Genomic DNA, 17854 nt, shown 5'->3' on the forward strand with positions numbered 1-17854 from the left:
TCCTCTCTGCTGTTTTGCTGTTGTAATTTTAGAGTTTTTTAATACTGGTAGCCAGATTTTGTTCATTTTCATGGTCTCCTCCTTTCTGTTGAAATTGTCCACCTGCTTCCTGTGGATTTCAATGGCACTGCAGACTACTTCCACCAGAGAAGTCAGCCATAGCAGAGCACCTGATGAACCAGCCTGGACACAGCAGATTATTTGAGAACACAGAAATGCTGGACCACACCAACAACCACGTCAGGCAGGGCCGTAGCCAGAAAAAAAATTCGGGGATGGTTGACAATTTGGAGGGGTTTTTTTTTAAATTTTCCGGGGGGGGGGGGGGTGTTGAAACCTGCCTCCTAGCTCACACTGAAGCAAAGAGCACAGCAGGGGGCAGAGCAACCTTCAATAGACTGCAGCTCCACCCCTGTCAACCACCTCCACCAAGTCTGGCCTCCTTAATGTGAGCATTCAACACACACATACCCAACTTGGTTGCTTCGCTACATCGACTACTGCTGCAAGTAATGACAGTGTGAATAAATTGTCAATATTTGCTTGAGATAGTGCTTACAGTTCTGGAGGCACTCTTAATTTTTTGCATCTCATAGACTTAGCATGGGGATTTGGTTAACCAGTTAAAATTCATGCGTAAACCAGGTTTTTTTAAAAAAATCTGAAACATTTTGGGGGGGGGGTTGAACCCCTAAAACCACCCCCTCGCTACAGGCCTGATGTCAGGCTACACAGAGAAGCCATTGAAATCCACAAGAATGTGGACAATTTCAACAGAAAGGAAAAGATCATGAAAATGAACAAAATCTGGCTACCAGTATTAAAAAACTCTAAAATGACTACAGCAAAACAGCAGAGAGGAAACAACCAGGCACATCTTAACACCTCTCAGCAAGAGATTTTCCCAGGATCAGCCAGGCCTTCAAATGCTAATGAAGGTGGTCAGTTGAAACATTCACACCTAGCTCCAGCAGAGAAGAGTCCTTTGTCTCACCCTGGTCATTCCACAGATATATAAACCCATTTTCCTAGTTCCAACAGACCTCACTACCTCTGAGGATGCTTGCCATAGATGCAGGCGAAACGTCAGGAGAGAATTCCTCTAGACCATGGCCATATAGCACGAAAAAACCTACAAGAACCCAGACATCTATTCACCTCTCAACAAAAGATTGCCCCAGGCACTGCCAGGCCTTCCAATGCTAATCAAGGTGGTCAGTTGAAACATTCATACCTAGCTCCAGCAGACAAGAGTCCTTTGCCCCACCCTGGTCATTCCACAGAGATATAAACCCTTTCCCCTAGTTCCAACAGATTTCACTACCTCTGAGGATGCTTGCCATAGATGCAGGCGAAACGTCAGCAGAGAATGCCTCTAGACCACGGCCATATAGCTCGAAAAAACCTACAAGAACCCAGACATCTATTCACCTCTCAACAAAAGATCGCCCCAGGCACTGCCAGGCCTTCAAATGCTAATCAAGGTGGTCAGCTGAAACATTCACACCTAACTCCAGCAGACAAGAGTCCTTTGCCCCACCCTGATCATTCCACAGAGATATAAACCCTTTTTCCTAGTTCCAACAGACCTCACTACCTCTGAGGATGCTTGCCATAGATGCAGGCAAAACATCAGGAGAGAATGCCACTAGAAAATGGCCATATAGCCCCCAAAAAACCTAATAATAATAATAATAATAATAATAATAATAATCCAGCATTTCCAACTCAGCCAATGTTTTTGTTTTCTGAAGATGAGTTTTTTTTTAAAGAACATTATGGAAATAATAGAGCTAAGACTGCATTATATGGCATAGATGGGATATTTGAATGATAGGCTGAGAGTGACAATGAGACCAGCCTAGTCTCTTGGCTGAGTTTCTAAATTGGTTTCTCGCGCCCGCCCGCGCCGCATTGCCCTCTCCCCGCGCCTGCGCACACGGGAGCCGCTGCCAATGAGAAGGGGAGTTTTCGGAAGTCGCTTGTGGTGACGCCGCGCCTGCGCACGGGCCGAGGGAGGCCTCTTCCGCGCATGCGCACGCGCGGCTGGCCGAAGGAGGCGACAAGATGGCGGCCGCCGGCGCTTTTTGGGGCCTAGTCGTGGCGCTGTGCGTCCTGGCCGCCTCTTTCGCCTCCGAGGAGCCCAAGAAGCCCCCCTCCAAGCCCGCGAAGAAGAAGGACATTCGGGACTACAACGACGCCGACATGGCGCGGCTGCTGGAGCAGTGGGAGGTCGGTAGGAGGGCTTTCCCATCAGGCATGGGCCAACTTGGGCCCTCCCTCCTGGTGTTTTGGACTTCAACTCCCACCATTCCCAACAGCCTCAGGCCCCTTCCTTTCCCCCCTCAGCCGCTTAAGCGGCTGAGGAGGGAAAGGAAAGGGCCTGAGGCTGTTGGGAATGGTGGGAGTTGAAGTCCAAAACACCAGGAGGGAGGGCCCAAGTTGGCCCATGCCTGCATTAGAGCCTTACATCGCCTTCATGTGGGTCTCCCACATCTCAATTATAAGTCCTATTTTCATTAGATTTTTGTAGTTTGGAGAGTTCGCTTTCCATACTAATAGTTTCAAAAACTGTTATTTATTTATTTACTTTATTTGTATTTATTTACTTTATTTGTATATATTTACTTTATTTGTATATTTCTCAGGCCTCGGGCAACTCAGAGCGGTTTACAACAGTTTAGGTATACAGGATACAAAATCATTATGCATTTAAAATACAGAAGCATCACAAGTCATTAACATCATAACATAGGCATCAAAACATCAATACATCAATATAACAAATCCATCCGGTCTAGTCAGTGAAATCAGAATCCAAAACTCGTTGTCCGTTACTCCGTGTTCCAATAATCAGTTAATCAATCACACTGCTTAGTCAAATGCCTGTTCAAACATCCAGGTCTTTACTTTCCTCCGGAATGCCAGCAAGGAAGGGGCCGATCTAATGTCTGCGGGAAGGGCGTTCCACAGCCGAGGGGCCACCACTGGGAAGGCCCTGTCTCTCGTCCCCGCCAAGCGTGCTTGTGAGGCTGGCGGGATCAAGAGCAGGGCCTCCCCGGACAATCTTAATGTCCTAACTGGTTCATAGGAGGAGATGCGTTCAGACAGGTAGGTCGGGCAAGAACCGTTTAGGGCTTTAAAGGCTAAAGCCAGCACTTTGAATTGTGCCCGGTAGCAAATTGGCAGCCAGTGGAGCTGGCGCAACAGAGGAGAGGTATGCTCCCTGAGTGCCGCTCCTGTTAGCAACCTGGCTGCTGATTGTTGGACCATTTGAAGCTTCCGAGCAGTCTTCAGAGGCAACCCCACGTAGAGAGTGTTGCAGTAGTCTAAACGGGATGTGACTAGAGCATGGACTACCGTGTCCAGGTCAGGCTTCCCAAGGTATGGGCGCAGCTGGCGCACTAGTTTTAATTGTGCGAATGCTCCCCTGGTCACCGCTGAGACCTGGGGTTCCAGGCTCAGTGACGAGTCCAAGATCACACCCAAGCTGCGAACGTGCGTCTTCAAGGGGAGTGCGACCCCATCCAACACAGGTTCTAACCCTATACCCTGTTCAGCCTTGCGACTGACCAGGAGTACCTCTGTCTTGTCTGGATTCAATTTCAATTTGTTCGCCCTCATCCAGACTACACTACATTTATCCTTCTATATTTTGCATAGCGACTGGTAGATATAAAAATGCATATATAAACAACGTTTCTGAAACACAGACTAAATACTTGAAATGTCCTTTAGAAAATAACATCCACAATTTATTTATTTTATTTCCAGCATTTTTACCCCGTCCTTCTCAACCTTCAAAGGGGGACTCAGGGCAGTTTACATTTGGCACAATTTGATGCCATTAAATATAACAAAGCAGTATAACAATTTATTTATTTATTTATTTCGAGGTTTTATATACCGACCCTCTCACCTTCAAAGAGGGATTTGGACCGGTTCACAACATGTGTTAACATACAAACAATATACAGTAACAACACAATGCCACTTCATAACACGATTAAAATATCAGCACCATACACATTAAAACATTATCATCACAGTTAAAAGAGCCAAATCGTCCAACACCATCACAATCCCATTCATCATCCTCCTTTCATGTGGGCAAAGAATTAAATCAGTTGTCAAATGCCGCGTTCCACAACCAGGTCTTTGTTAGTTTCCTGAACGTCATGAGGGAGGGGGCAGTTCTATTTATTAAAACAATAAATAGAACATTAATGAAAACAATAAAAACACCCTTCCAGTGTGTTCTGTTGGTCATGGAAGTCCTGTATGCCATGTTTAGTTGAATTCCATCATTGGTGGAGTTCAGAATGCTCTTTGGTTGTAGGTGAACTATAAATCCCAGCAACTACAACTCCCAAATGTCAAGGTCGATTTTCCCCAAACTCCACCAGTGTTCATATTTGGGCATATGGAATATTCGTGCCAAGTTTGGTCCAGATCCATCATTGTTTGAGTCCACAGTGCTCTCTGGATGTGTGTGAACTATTAGTATGGAAACCGCCGTATCCCCATTCTAGTCAAATTCCATATCCAAAGCGCTATTTATGCCTGCTGTCCAATAGTCTGGTCCCAGAACCACGACTTCAGTTTCTTCCTAAATGACAGGAGGGATGAAGTCGATCTTATCTCGTTGGGAAGCGAGTGCCGCAGGTGGGGGGCTACAGCTGAGAAGGCCCTGTCTCTCGTCCCCACCAGACATATTTGCGACGCTGGCGGGAGTGAGCAAGGTCTCCCCGCATGATCTTGAACTACAAGGCGGGATGTAGTGTGAGATGCATTCGGACAAGTAAGCTTGGCCAGAACTGTATAGAGCTTTGTACGTCAAAACCAGCATGTTGAATTGAGTTCGGAAGTGGATCGGCAGCCAGTGGAGCTGATGCAACAAGGGGGTGGTGTGCTCCCTGTATGGCGCTCCAGTTAGTATGTTGCAGTAATCTATTCAGGATGTAACAAGAGCGAGAGCAGGGTCTCACCGGATGATCTTAAACTGCAAGACGGGACGTAGTGGGAGGTGCATTTGGACAAGTAAGCAGGGCCAGAACCGTATAGATTACATGCATGTTATCACTTTTCTGTGCTCCTGCACTTTCTCCTTAATTCTATGCTTTCCACTCCTTTCTCTTTGTCAGTGGCTTTTATTTATTTATTTTGTACATTTGTACTTCATCCTTCTCACCCCTGGGGGTGGACTCAGGGCAGCTTCACAACAAGCACTCATTCGAGTGCTAACCACAATCATAAAACACATTGAACAGTTCATTAAAATACATTACATTAATAAACATTTGATTAAAACCACACCGCTTTAAAATCAGTGTCTGGGACAGTCCATTATCATACATATCACATCTTATTCCCGATTGCTGCTTCTACTGTTCAAATGCTTGGTGCCATAACCAGGTTTTGAGTTTCTTTCTAAATGACAGGAGGGAGATAGCCAATCTGATGTCACTGGGGAGAGAGTTCCACAGGCAAGGGGCTACCACTGAGAAGGCCCTGTTTCTTGTTTCCATCAGTTACATTTGCGATGGTGGTGGGCTCGAGAGCAAGGCCCTTCCAGCTGATCTTAAACTTTGTGATGGTTTGTAATGGGAGATATGTTTGGACAGGTAATCTGGGCCAGAACCATTCATGGCTTTAAAGGTTAAGACCAGCACTTCGAATTGTGCTCGGTAGCAAATTGGCAGCCAGTGGAGCTGGTGTAACAGAGGGGTTGTATGCTCTCTTTATGCCACTCCGGTGAGTAGCCTGGCTGCCGACTGTTGGAGTAGTTGGCGTTTCTGGGCAATCTTCAAAGACAAACCTGCGTGTGTATTGCAGTAGTCTATTCGGGATGTAACAAGACCTTGGACCACCATGGCCAAGTCAGACTTCCCAAGATATTGGCTTCCCCTCTCCATTGGCACCAACTGTACATTCTGACTTTAATTTTAAAAGGTGTATGTCACAATATAGATTTATATCCTGTATATGAGGCCCCTAGAGCCATAAGAAATGCAAAAAAGTCACTGTTAATAACTCATTCTTGAGTTGCCTCTTTTCAAAATGAAATTGCCCTCCTCTGGGGCCTGTGCTTATGTTGGGAACCAGAGCTTTAAATGATCTTTATGTAGTCACACTTCTGCTTTTAATGTCACTTCTCTTTCATACATCTCACAATCGACAACTGCTCCAGTCATTACCACAGATTAATAAACCAAATCCCAGTCTTTAACATTTCCCCTTAGTCTTACACTTAATTTCAAATTTATTATTTATATAGTGATACTTGAAAAGAAGATTGCTATTTCCCAATAAAAGGCTATGGTTTCTTTCAGGCTCTTTATATTGTGGATGCCAGTTACATTACAATACAAAACTTTATTATGGTCACTGACCAGCACAAAGCAGAGCACAAGCCCCCTGGGAAGGGGAAGCTCGCCAGTGAAGCAGTCATTAAAAAATAGAATAGAAAACAGTTTAAAATCAAGGATGCAAGTCGGTTTTAACTATGAATTTTAAAATCACATTACAGGTTTATTGTGCTGTAATTTTTGTTTCATGTATTTTAATATGGATGTATTTTAACCATGTTGTGCCCTAACTTGATCCATAAAAAGAGGTGGGTAATAAATCAAAATATTAAATCCAGTTGTTCATTGTAGTTAAAGAAGAGCCATTCAGTCAATAAGAACTTGGCGAATTGACAGTTATATACGTTTAATTGGTTCTATTTTGGAATTGTGATTTTAGGGATACATGTCCACAGCGAGGCAGATAAATGGAGTATGTAGTGGCCATTTCTCTCTTTTTCCATTGTGTGTGTGATTGGACTTAATCCTGTGTGTTTATTCCCTTTATCCATAACTGTTCTCCCCTGATGCACAGTCTTAGATATTGAGGCCCAATGTACACTGCAATTATAATCTAGATTGGTCTGAATTGTATGGCAGTGTAGATGCATATAATCCAGTTCAGTTGATTTCATTCTGCATTATAAGAGTCTCCACTGATAATATAATCATATTCAAACTGCATTATATGGCAGTGTAGACGAGACCTGAAATAATAGCAGTGTAGAACCTTTTATACCAGGAAATGCTTGTATATTAGAAATGCCTATAGTTGTACTTGGAGATTACTGAAGCATTTCTTCATTTCCAAGGCATTCTTATCCATTCTCATGTTTGTTTTCCAAATAGAAAGATGATGATATAGAAGAAGGGGATCTTCCAGAGCATAAGCGCCCGCCTGCACCGATAGATTTCTCTAAGATTGACCCCAGCAAGCCTGAGAACATTTTGAAAATGACAAAGAAAGGGAAGACTATTATGATGTTTGCCACAGTGTCTGGGGAACCTACTGAAAAAGAGACAGAAGAAATTACAAATCTGTGGCAGGGGAGTCTTTTCAATGCCAACTATGATGTACAGAGGTAAGCATTTTCTTTAGAATCCCAAAACTCTTTGCTGTTCGATTTAATTCTAATTCTGAAAAAGTAGGTATTCGAACTAACTGACTTTACCTCTAAGAATATATCTAGTAGACAGGTGTTTATGTTAATCTGTTGTACCCAAATAAAGAAAAGGGGGAGGCTCACAAAGATTTTGTGGGTGATGTTTTTTACTCTAATAATATTGCAAAAGTAAAAATATAGGCTTGTTGCATGGAGTGTTTCCTGTGCATGTAATTTCGGAGTGAGTTGTATGTGGCCTCCTAGATGTAGATTCCTCTCAGTCTTTGGCAGCACAGATAGTGCTGAGGAATGGTTACAGGTAGTCCCCAAGTTACAGATAAGATAAGTTCTGAAATTAAATTTGTATGCAAGTTAGAACAGGTACATTTTTACGTGTCACTCCAGCCAAATATGCATATACAATATAAATTTGGAACAGCACAGGAATGGGCTAACACCCCTGTAGAGTTTGTTTTTGCTGTCTGTGGCTCTCTTCAGAAGATTTCAACTCACTTTCTGTCATTGTAAAAATTGGATTTTGGCTTGTGGAAACAAGGATTGGTGATACTTCAATGGAGACACTTTGAGTCTTTCAGGAGTGAGCTTCCCTTCTGAGGGGTAGGTTTCTCTCAATTCCTGTTGTCTCAATCCCGTTCTTAACTATGAATTGTTTGTAAGTTGGATGCCTGTAACTTGGGGACTCCCTATATTCCCCTTTACTGGTGATGGTTTCCTTTGTCTCAGCCCAATTTTAAAGTTCCTAAATATGGGTATTTTGCATATTCAGTACAAATTTCTGAGAAAATTGCTATAACTGCAGAGGGGCTGATTTCTAAGTAAATCTAACATTTTTTAAACTTGAACAAATGTGGGAAAATCTTTGACTTCCAGATGTTTTGGGCAGTCACATCTCCATTTTGGACATGGTACATGATCCTTTCTGAAATCCAATACATCAGAAAGGCAAAAGATTTTCCACTTCTGAAGTAGCGGCTGGGTTGTCAGTTTGTGTCCTCAGTCACAATAGATTTTAACCTGAAAGCTGTCTGTTAATAATTGGTAGTATTTATCTAGCACTATTTCCATTTTTCCTTTATATTATTATCTGTACACATTTATTTTTCACCTCTTTTGAATCAATGGCATCTGTACAGAAAAAAGAAAAACCTGCAGAGAAACCACTGTGGAGGTGAACAGGGTTTCACCCAAAAATAATTGTCACAGAAAAGTATTGCAGTCTTTTTCAAAAACCTGCATTTGGTGCCGGGCAGTTGCCTAGCTTGTTTTGAGATTGGGTTGCTGTGAGTTTTTCCGGAGCTGTATGGTCATGTTCCAGAAGCATTCTCTACTGACGTTTCACCCACATCTATGGCAGGCATCCTCAGAAGTGAGGTTCTGGAACATGGCCATGCAGTCCAGAAAACTCACAGCAACCCAGTGATTCCGACCATGAAATCCTTCGACAACACATTGTTTTGAGATTATTTGTTATGATCATGTTCTGTACAGTATAACGTAAATAAGCCAGTATTTCATTAAAAATACTATGTGCATATGTGAACCCGAATTTTGATGTCATAGAGAGAGATAATTTTTTGTTATTTCTATACTACTGTCAAATACTACTGTCATCATGTGTCAGATAACATTCAGCACTCAGTGGCTGTACTATCCTATAGTTCTTACAAATTAATTTTCACAGTTGCACCTATAACTATTTTAATAAATAAGCAAGTTTTGGAACTGCTTCCTTCTCTTATGGTGTGTCAGTTTTAAAAAATGGGTTTATTGCCTGTATTTTGAAAAGGAGGTAAATTGCAATAATGTTACATTTGTAATAACATTGCAGTTTTTATGTGTTCTGAGAGGAGCAGAACTCATACATATGCCAATGTGCCACATAATATTTGGGTTATTTCTGACTAGGAGTCACTTGGAAATGTAAAACTTCAGAGGCCTTTCAATAATCAAAGCTCTTTTGAAAAATTCCAGGTTTATTGTTGGCTCAAATCGCGCCATCTTCATGCTTCGTGATGGAAGCTATGCATGGGAGATCAAAGACTTCCTGATAAATCAAGAGAGGTGTGCCGATGTGACTCTGGAAGGTCAGGTATACCCTGGCAAAGGAGCCAAGGAGAAAGAGAAAGAAAAAAATAAGTCTAGTCCTGAAAAAGCCAAAAAGAAAAAAGTGACTGAAAAGAAATCTGAAACACCAAAAGACAATAATCACGCAAGCAAACCAAAAGAAGATCTATGATGCCAAATAAACTGCACTGAATATTAGGAGGAGAAGTTTTGGAGAGAAGAACAGCGTTGGAATGGGTTTCAGGGTGGAGATGATCAAGGCGACAGTTTACTTATTAATGTGAAGCGTATATTTAGTAACAACAAAGTTAATGGTTAATATCTGGGGACTGCCTGGTGAGTGGTGGCTCATCTACTCTCAGTTAATTGTTTAACTGTAAAATTGGAAAGTATGTATAATTTCAGTATTAGGGACTTTACCCTACGGAGAGGAAGAAGACCTTTCTCCTTTGAAGTCCTATTTAGGAAGTTTCAAGGAATCAGCAATGTGAATGATTCAAGGGTGATGAAGAAATAGACAAAAAAGTTACCTACATTTCTTGAAGTTCCTACATTTTTTCCAGTATTTTAATTAGTTCAGGTAATTAGTATACTTTCAGAACCATTGGGTCTCAAAATACTACCGAAAGAACAAAATACTAGAAGCACAGTTCTGAGAGACACAAGTATTTTGCCTGTTCTCCTTATTCCAGATAATAGCAGTCAAATCCTGCTAAAATGGAACTTTTTCTGTTGAATTAACAGGAATAAAGGTATGAGCTGCCTTGAGTCAAGCTGGGAGAGAGGCAGAATATAAAGTAAATAAAGGGACCATTTCAGTTACTGCCTTGCTCTCTTATAGGTCATTTGATTGAAATAAAGCAGTTGAAAGGAGAAGAGAAAAGGGTACGATTAATTCTGAAGCCACCTGGAAATATGTTTCAGGGCTTATTTTTGTTTTTGTGATTGTGTTTGTTCAAGGATGTTAAACATAAAGAACATCCTCGAGCAGGCACCTATTCCAAGTTAGGGATTGAATGCAGTTAAGCCACACTTCATTATTTTGTTACTTTGCCAGAAAAGCCCACTTAAGATACTTAAAATATCCTCTTTGGAGATTTATTTCAAAGGGTTTAAAAAAAAAAGAATGCTCAAGGACTTCTTGTCAACATGAATAGTCCTTGCAGAATGCCAATAAATTTATATGCCTTTCAAAGCAGATTGCTGTTTCACCTACTATGTGTTCCTCCTACAATGCCTCGTTGCACCTTTGATCATCTCAGAATGAAAGTGGAGTGATATTTGCAACTGCAACTTGTTTTGAATTGTTTTACACTTGTACATCAAAACTAACTGAAAATTTGGGCTAAACTAATAGATATATGTGGTGTTTATATAGATATGTGTATTGGGTGTTACTTAAGAGAAATTGTATAGGTGGATCTTATGACTGTGCTGCAAGTAAGAATGGCTTGAGGAAGAAAGAGGCTCTTGGGGTAAGTTTACTTCGTGAAATCGAAGTAAACCTCTGAGGATGCCTGCCATAGATGCAGGTGAAACATCAGGAGATAATGCTTCTGGGACATGGCTGTATAGCCCGAAAAACTTAGAGCAACCCAGTGCTTCTGGCCATGAAAGCCTTCGATAATACAATATTGACATTTTCTTTTCTGAGCATACCTTTAAGGTTGGGGCAACTGCCAGAAGTATTGCAGACAGCTGCAGAGCTTGAAAGCAATTAATAACAAATAACAATTTCTTTGTTGTAGATATATTTTTGAAGCACCGAGGCTTGTTTCTTCATCGCTTGCTTTCAGCTTTAATTTTAACATCCCCAATTATTATTAGTAATAGTAATATTGATCTTACTTGCAGAACTGTTATTGTAATTCTTACAATAGGAATGGGAGAGCACTGGACTCCCAGATATTTTGGTTTGCAAAACATCTATCATGCCCCTCCACTATGTCCAATGATAGCAGACTATAAGAGTTGGTCTAGAAAACATCTTGGGGACCAAATATTCCTCACCCTGATTTATAAGACGATTTATAAGGAGTACTATTGCAATTACTTTTTTGTAATTAATCTTAGTAAAAGGTAAAGTTTTCCCCTTGACATTAAGTCTAGTCATGTCCGACTCTGGAGGTGGGTGTTCATCTCCATTTCTAAGCTGAAGAGCTGGCATTGTTTGTAGATGCCTCCTAGGTCATGTGGCCAGCATGACTTCATGGAGTGCCATTACCTTCCCGCCAAAGCGGTACCTATTGATCTACACACATTTGCATGTTTTCGAACTGCTAGGTTGGCAGAAGATGGGGCTCACCCCACTCCCTGGATTTGAACTGCTGACCAGCAAGTTCAGCAGCTCAGTGGTGTAATCAATAGTAATTTGAAGTTACAGGAAAGTAGTATTCAACCGAACATTAGACGGAACTTCTTGACAGTTGAGATAACTTCACCAATATATTGTCTAGAGAGGTTCTTCTTCCCTGGATATCTTCAGAAAGAGTATAGACAGCTATCTGCTGGGGATGCTTTAGCTGGAGATCCTGCACTGAGCGGGGGGGGGGGGGGGGGTGGACTTTATGGCCCATAAAGCCCGTTCCAACTGGTCACTTTCTTTTGGAAACCACATGCAATTTTGTTTCCAGAAATATTAATTTAAACTGACCTAGAGAGTGGAAATCAAAAGTCATTGTAAGTGTTGGGAGCTTCCTGGGAATGTTTCAGAATGTCTCTCCTCCATTCCCCCGAAACCTGGAAAGGACATGAAAATAAACAGGAACTTCCCAGTTATTCCAGTCCAGCCAGATGGGCCTACAAAGCTTCATTGAATTATTCCTTTGAGCCACTAAGAGATGTACCATTAACATTTGTGTTCTGGAAAATATCCCTCTTTCATCTCTGAATTCTACTTTCCCTCATGCTCAGGAAAGGATTCTGTCTTTCGTCAGCTGCATCTATCAAAGCCATTGGAGCAAGACTAGCCTGTACCAGATACCAGAAGAGCCATAAAGTTTAACCTTAGGTCTTTAGGCTCTGTTTTGGTGTCGTCGTGCGCCTTCAAGTCATTGCTGACTTACGGTGACCTTAAGGCAAACATATGGGCCCCCCAGTGGTGCAGCAGGTTAAACCACTGAGCTGCTGAACTTGCTGACTGAAAGGCCAGTGGTTTGAATCCAGGGAGTGGGGTGATCGCCTCCTGTCAGCCCCAGCTTCTGCCAACCTAGCAGTTTGAAATCATGCAAATGTGAGTAGATCAATAGGTACCGCTTCTGCAGGAAGGTGATGGAGCTCCATGCAGTCTTGCTGACCACGTGACCTTGGAAGTGTCTACGGACAACGCAGGCTCTTCAACTTAGAAATGGAGATGAGCACCACCCCCCAGAGTCGGACATGACTCTACTTAATGTCAGGGGAAACCTTTGCCTTTACCTTTAGGCAAACTTATCAGTATAGAATTTTCCATAAATTCGGGTTTGTGGGACATGCTTAGGAATGCACTTTTACACAGAAGGCGACAGCACACCACTAGTTAAATGTAAGGAAAATATGTAAAGTAGGTTACCCAGCATGAGATACAGCAACTTAAAAATAGTTAGCCCTGTATCTATTTTTGCTGTTGAAATATGAGGATTATAGGAGCCTCAGTACATTTACTTTCTCTGAAATCAGGACATTTGGCTCTAACCCAAATTCATAGGGTCTTCCAAGGCAGTATTTATTTCTTTAGGCCCTTAGGCTGTGAAGTTGTTGTTTTATTGAAGTCATATTGCTTCTAGGCTAAGCTTAAAATATCACAGAGGATTTAAAATGTTTTAAATGCTTTTACAGTAGAAAAATTCTTCTAACTGGGACAGATTTACACCAGGTCAAACTCCCCAGTGTAGATGAGCCCTACATGTATTTCATACACAGTTATAGAAAGGATAATTGTGTTACTTTTCCAAAATTGCATGTATGCCGGCAGTTCATCACAAGGAAGTAATCAAACACAAACCATGACAAAAGTGTTCAAAGATTGCATCAAAACTTTTAATCCAGTAAATGGTGTGTTCCAAATAGCTGGGTGTTAAATTGTAAGCAAATACATTTGGAAGTAACGTCGCAATTTTTAAAAAATCATTACAAAAACTGGATGCCAAGAGAGGACCACATTCTGTGGCCATAAGAAATTTTTCAAGTGCAAAGCTGACAATCTGAGGAGAAGTGTTTCCAAACCCTTGTTCCATCCTAGCTTTGCTCTCTTCAGATATAATCCTTTTTTTTTAGTGCCTTTGCAATAAATAAATAGAAAATATATCTCTTTATTTGGACAGGAACTTTTAAGAAAATATACAAAACACTATACATCTAGTTCCGAAAAAGGACCAGCTATTTCGGGTAAACTGGCATGTGCACACCAAAACCCCCCACAAAGGGTCAAAGAATGATGTCCGTGGGGTGAAGGTTCAAGGGAAGCAATTTGCTACATTACAGCCTTTGAAAAGCAGTGATTCACAAGTTGTGAATGGTCAGTTCTTGTAATAACTATTATACATCCTAACATCAGTTGGTCATGTAACTATGAAAGAAACAGTTTGGCGATACTGATATGACCAAATAATAACTGGTTGATGGCTGCTGAGATTTGGCTTTCTAATCCAAGTAAGGGAAATTTACATATATTAATTTAGATGCCAAAGCACTGGATCAACATTCTATGCTGACATCCCATGGATATTTCCAATTATTATATGTAACACGGCCCAATGGAAAATAATTATCTTAGTGTCTTGGTTTTTAGCCTCTTCCTGGGGTTCTTTGGGGCACTGATTCAGAAAATTGCATAATTGAGAGACTTCACCAACTAGTTTTTTAGATACAGTTATTACGATTTTCTGTGGACGAGCCGAGGAAAGCGGGTATATGGCATATGTTCTGTATCTCAAAAACTAGAGCTGATAGGGGGAAACTCGTGCCATTTTTTGGAATCAACAAGTCAGATATACCCAGAAACAGTTCTAACATTTGAGGCACCAAAATGTGTATTGTTCAGTGTAAAGCATTTCTAATCACCATTATCTAGGACTTTTTCATCCAGCAAATCTCAAGATTTTGTGAAGACTACCAAACAATCTCTTGTACATGTTGTGAATTGTCAAGTTGTTGTACTAGTTGTTTTACTTTCTGGGTTATTGTGACTTTTTTGGGCTGTATGGTCATATTCAGAAGTCTTCTCTCCTGATGTTTTGCCTGCCATAGATGTCAGAGGTTGTGAGGTCTGTTGGAAACTAGGAAAATTGGACATATTTATTTATTTTATTTATTTACTGTATTTGTATACTGCCCTTCTCAGCCCTCAGGTGACTCAGGGCGGTATCTGTGGAATGTCCAGGGTGGGAGAAAGAACACTTGTCTGTTCGAAGTAGGTGTGAATGTTTCAATTGGCCACCTTGATTAGCATTTAATGGCCCAGCAGTTTCAAAGGCTGGCTTCTTACTGCTTGGGAGAATCCTTTGTTGGGAGGTGTTTAGCCGGACTTGTCAAACAGACAAGAGTTCTTTCTCCTACTTTGGACATTCCACAGATATATACAAGCCATTTTCCTAGTTTCCAACCTACCTCACCACCTCTGAGGATGCCTGCCATAGATACAGGCTAAACATCAAGAGAGAATATTTCTGGAACGTGGTCATACAGCCCGGAAAATACACAACATCCCAGTGATTCCGGCCATGAAAGCCTTCGACAATATATTTTCTTTTCTTTTGTAAGACATTCTAAATTACCAAAGTGCCAGTGATAGTAGTTTGCTTCTATTTCTCCACAGTCATTAAACAGATGTTTGGCCTCACTTGTAGGGTTGTCTGTGCTGGCCCTTTACACTGATTTCAACCACAAGTTGTTCCTGGATGTCCAAGACAACATCAAGGGACTTTTGGTTGGTAATGCAGGGTAAAACCAGTTAACCTGGAGCCCTTCCGCACAGCCATATAACCCAGAATATCAAGGCAGAAAATTCCACAGTATCTGCTTTGAACTGGATCATCTGAGTCCACTCTGCCATATACCCTAGTTCAAAACAGATAATGTAGGATTTTATTCAGCTGTATGGAAGAGACCCCAGTTCTTGCCATTGCTATGAGGGTTGAATGAAAAGTAATGCCTCCACCTTCGTAACTCCTCAACAGATGGCAGTACTGGTATGCGGCAGGTACTGGCTTATTCAGTAGACTCTCCTCTACAGTTCCATTTTGGTAGGAAGCCTTAGCATGGAACAGTTGTGTTGTTAAAGTGCAAAGTATGGAACCCTGTGCAGATGGTTGGTCAATGCGACTTAAGCAATGTGCAGTCATTGAATTCTTGACAGCAGAAAGTGTCACCCCAAAGGAGATTCATCAGAGAATGCAAGCTGTTTATGGTGATTGTGTTGGTGTGAGTACTGTGCATCATTGGGTGAGTAAGTTTAAAGATGTTAAGGTGACATCTTCTTTCTTAACAGTCGATAGGCTCTTGCAATCTGTTTAGGAGTTACGAAGGTGGAGGCATTACTTTTCATTCAACCCTCGTATAACTTGGAACAGAACATGTAAACCGCTCAGCTGAATCCAAAGCCGGTCCAAAATAGTAGTGCTCTGGATTATGATGTACCTGTTTACGAGCCCTGTGACCCATTTAACACTTAAACCCCCCTTTTGTGTTCAATGTACACAGTGTCCCTTCAAGTGGCCCAACATTCCAGAAAGTTGTGGGGTTCCAACCAATTTTTTGCTTGCCATTTAGTACAGACTTTAGATTATACTTTTATATTTACATAGCCAGTAGCTCCAATTAGAAGTACGACTTTTTCCTGAGTAGTTGTTTTGAAAATGAGTATTTGAAGGCTACAATAGGAGAAGAAGCACTGTGTACCTGAGACCCCTGTGCACAAACATGAGAAAGGCTGTAGTTGTGCTACAGTGAGTGTGAAATTAAAGATTAGGAACCTAATAGTACCTAACCAAGGACCCATCTCTTCCAGTATTCTGTTCACACAGTGGCAAACCCAATGCCTTTCCAAAAGGACATGGCTACGAAGGATGAACTTCTCCTTGCCTTCATATTTGTCTGCGAGAAGAGGACAGTTGACCCATTCTTCGTAAGCAGATCAATGAACTTGACTTGCAGTGGTTCAGGAATGCTGGTGGGCCGATGCGGCCCCCTTAATTCATTTATAATAAGATTTCTTTTATGTACATCAACAAAATATATTACATCTTTTAAGGGCCACGGGCACGGCTGTCCTCAATGTCTTCTCTGTTGTTGAGAAAAGCAGAAAGGTGACATACGCAACTTCCTCACAATTTCATTTTCTTCACCACTGGAACTGGCAACGCTTGGAAGATCCTCACTGCCTCCTCGTCTGTTTTCAGCTTTACCCAGTATGGACGGAAGCTGCCCTTGTATCCAACAAAAGCAAATTTATCTGTTTGAAGAAAAAAGGTAAGAACGGTGGATGAGAAGAAGGATCTTTGAAGCAACAAGTAACTCTGCAAAACATTATCTTTGTGTTAATGCCAAGGGGGGAAAGTTTCTGCCAATCATGAACTGGAAGACGAGTTGAGCCAAATCAGTTTACAGTGGAGTTCAGTTATAATTATTGGTATTTTCTCCAGTTTCTAAATGCAAATACTGAGCAAACACATTGTTTATTTATTTCGTATAAAAAGCATTGCATAAATTAGTATAAAACCAATAAAAATAGAAGGAGCGCAGGTAGCTAAATATCTTTTGACCAAAAACGGGAACAGCAAAGTCTTGGTTGTTGTAGGTTTTTTCGGGCTATATGGCCATGTTCTAGAGGCATTTTCTCCTGACGTTTCGCCTGCATCTATGACAAGCATCCTCAGAGGTAGTGAGGACTGTTGGAACTAGGAAACTGAGTTTATATATCTGTGGAATGACCAGGGTGGAACAAAGGACTCTTGTCTGTTGGAGCTAGGTGTGAATGTTTCAACTGACCACCTTGATTAGCATATAATGGCCTGACAGTGCCTGGGGCAATCTTTTGTTTAAATAACCTTAAATAACTAGGTTCTTGTGGGTTTTTTTGGGCTATAGAGCCATGTTCTAGAGGCATTTCTCCTGACGTTTCGCCTGCATCTATGGCAGCAGGCGAAACGTCAGGAGAAATGCCTCTAGAACATGGCTCTATAGCCCGAAAAAACCCACAAGAACCTAGTGATTCCAGCCATGAAAGCCTTCGACTAAACCTTAAATAACCTTTTAGCTTCAAAGCCTGGCTGTCAACTACCCTATCAGACTACACAGAGAAGCCACTGAAATCCACAAGCATGTGGACAATTTCAGCAGAAA

At 41.5% G+C, this 17854-nt stretch overlaps 2 protein-coding genes across 4 annotated transcripts in view; one reads left to right on the forward strand and one right to left on the reverse strand.

Annotated features, from left to right (window-relative positions):
- The first annotated feature begins 2020 nt into the window (after window positions 1–2020).
- On the forward strand, window positions 2021–10735 carry MESD (mesoderm development LRP chaperone). The gene is made up of 3 exons (XM_060755201.2): window positions 2021–2232; window positions 7197–7429; window positions 9443–10735. The coding sequence occupies exons 1-3, from the start codon at window positions 2068–2070 to the stop codon at window positions 9705–9707; spliced, it is 663 nt and encodes a 220-aa protein (XP_060611184.2). The 5' UTR covers window positions 2021–2067; the 3' UTR covers window positions 9708–10735.
- A 2795-nt stretch (window positions 10736–13530) lies between these two features.
- Window positions 13531–17854, reverse strand: part of CEMIP (cell migration inducing hyaluronidase 1) — a 186321-nt gene continuing 181997 nt past the window's right edge. For all 3 annotated transcript variants that reach the window (XM_067471438.1, XM_067471440.1, XM_067471439.1), the window contains exon 29: window positions 13531–16964. In XM_067471438.1, the coding sequence (XP_067327539.1) occupies window positions 16837–16964 (128 nt within the window). In that variant the 3' untranslated portion in view covers window positions 13531–16836. The remainder of the gene's footprint in view (window positions 16965–17854) is intronic.

The sequence above is a fragment of the Anolis sagrei genome, chromosome 9, assembly GCF_037176765.1.
Source record: "Anolis sagrei isolate rAnoSag1 chromosome 9, rAnoSag1.mat, whole genome shotgun sequence".
Lineage (NCBI taxonomy): Eukaryota > Metazoa > Chordata > Lepidosauria > Squamata > Dactyloidae > Anolis > Anolis sagrei.

What these genes read in the sequence shown, in the direction of transcription:
- MESD (XM_060755201.2), top strand. Translation starts at nt 2,068, where the DNA reads ATGGCGGCCGCCGGCGCTTTTTGGGGCCTAGTCGTGGCGCTGTGCGTC. An exon ending in GGCTGCTGGAGCAGTGGGAG is followed by an intron (nt 2,233 to 7,196) that starts GTCGGTAGGAGG and finishes TTTTCCAAATAG; the next exon opens with AAAGATGATGATATAGAAGA. An exon ending in GCCAACTATGATGTACAGAG is followed by an intron (nt 7,430 to 9,442) that starts GTAAGCATTTTC and finishes GAAAAATTCCAG; the next exon opens with GTTTATTGTTGGCTCAAATC.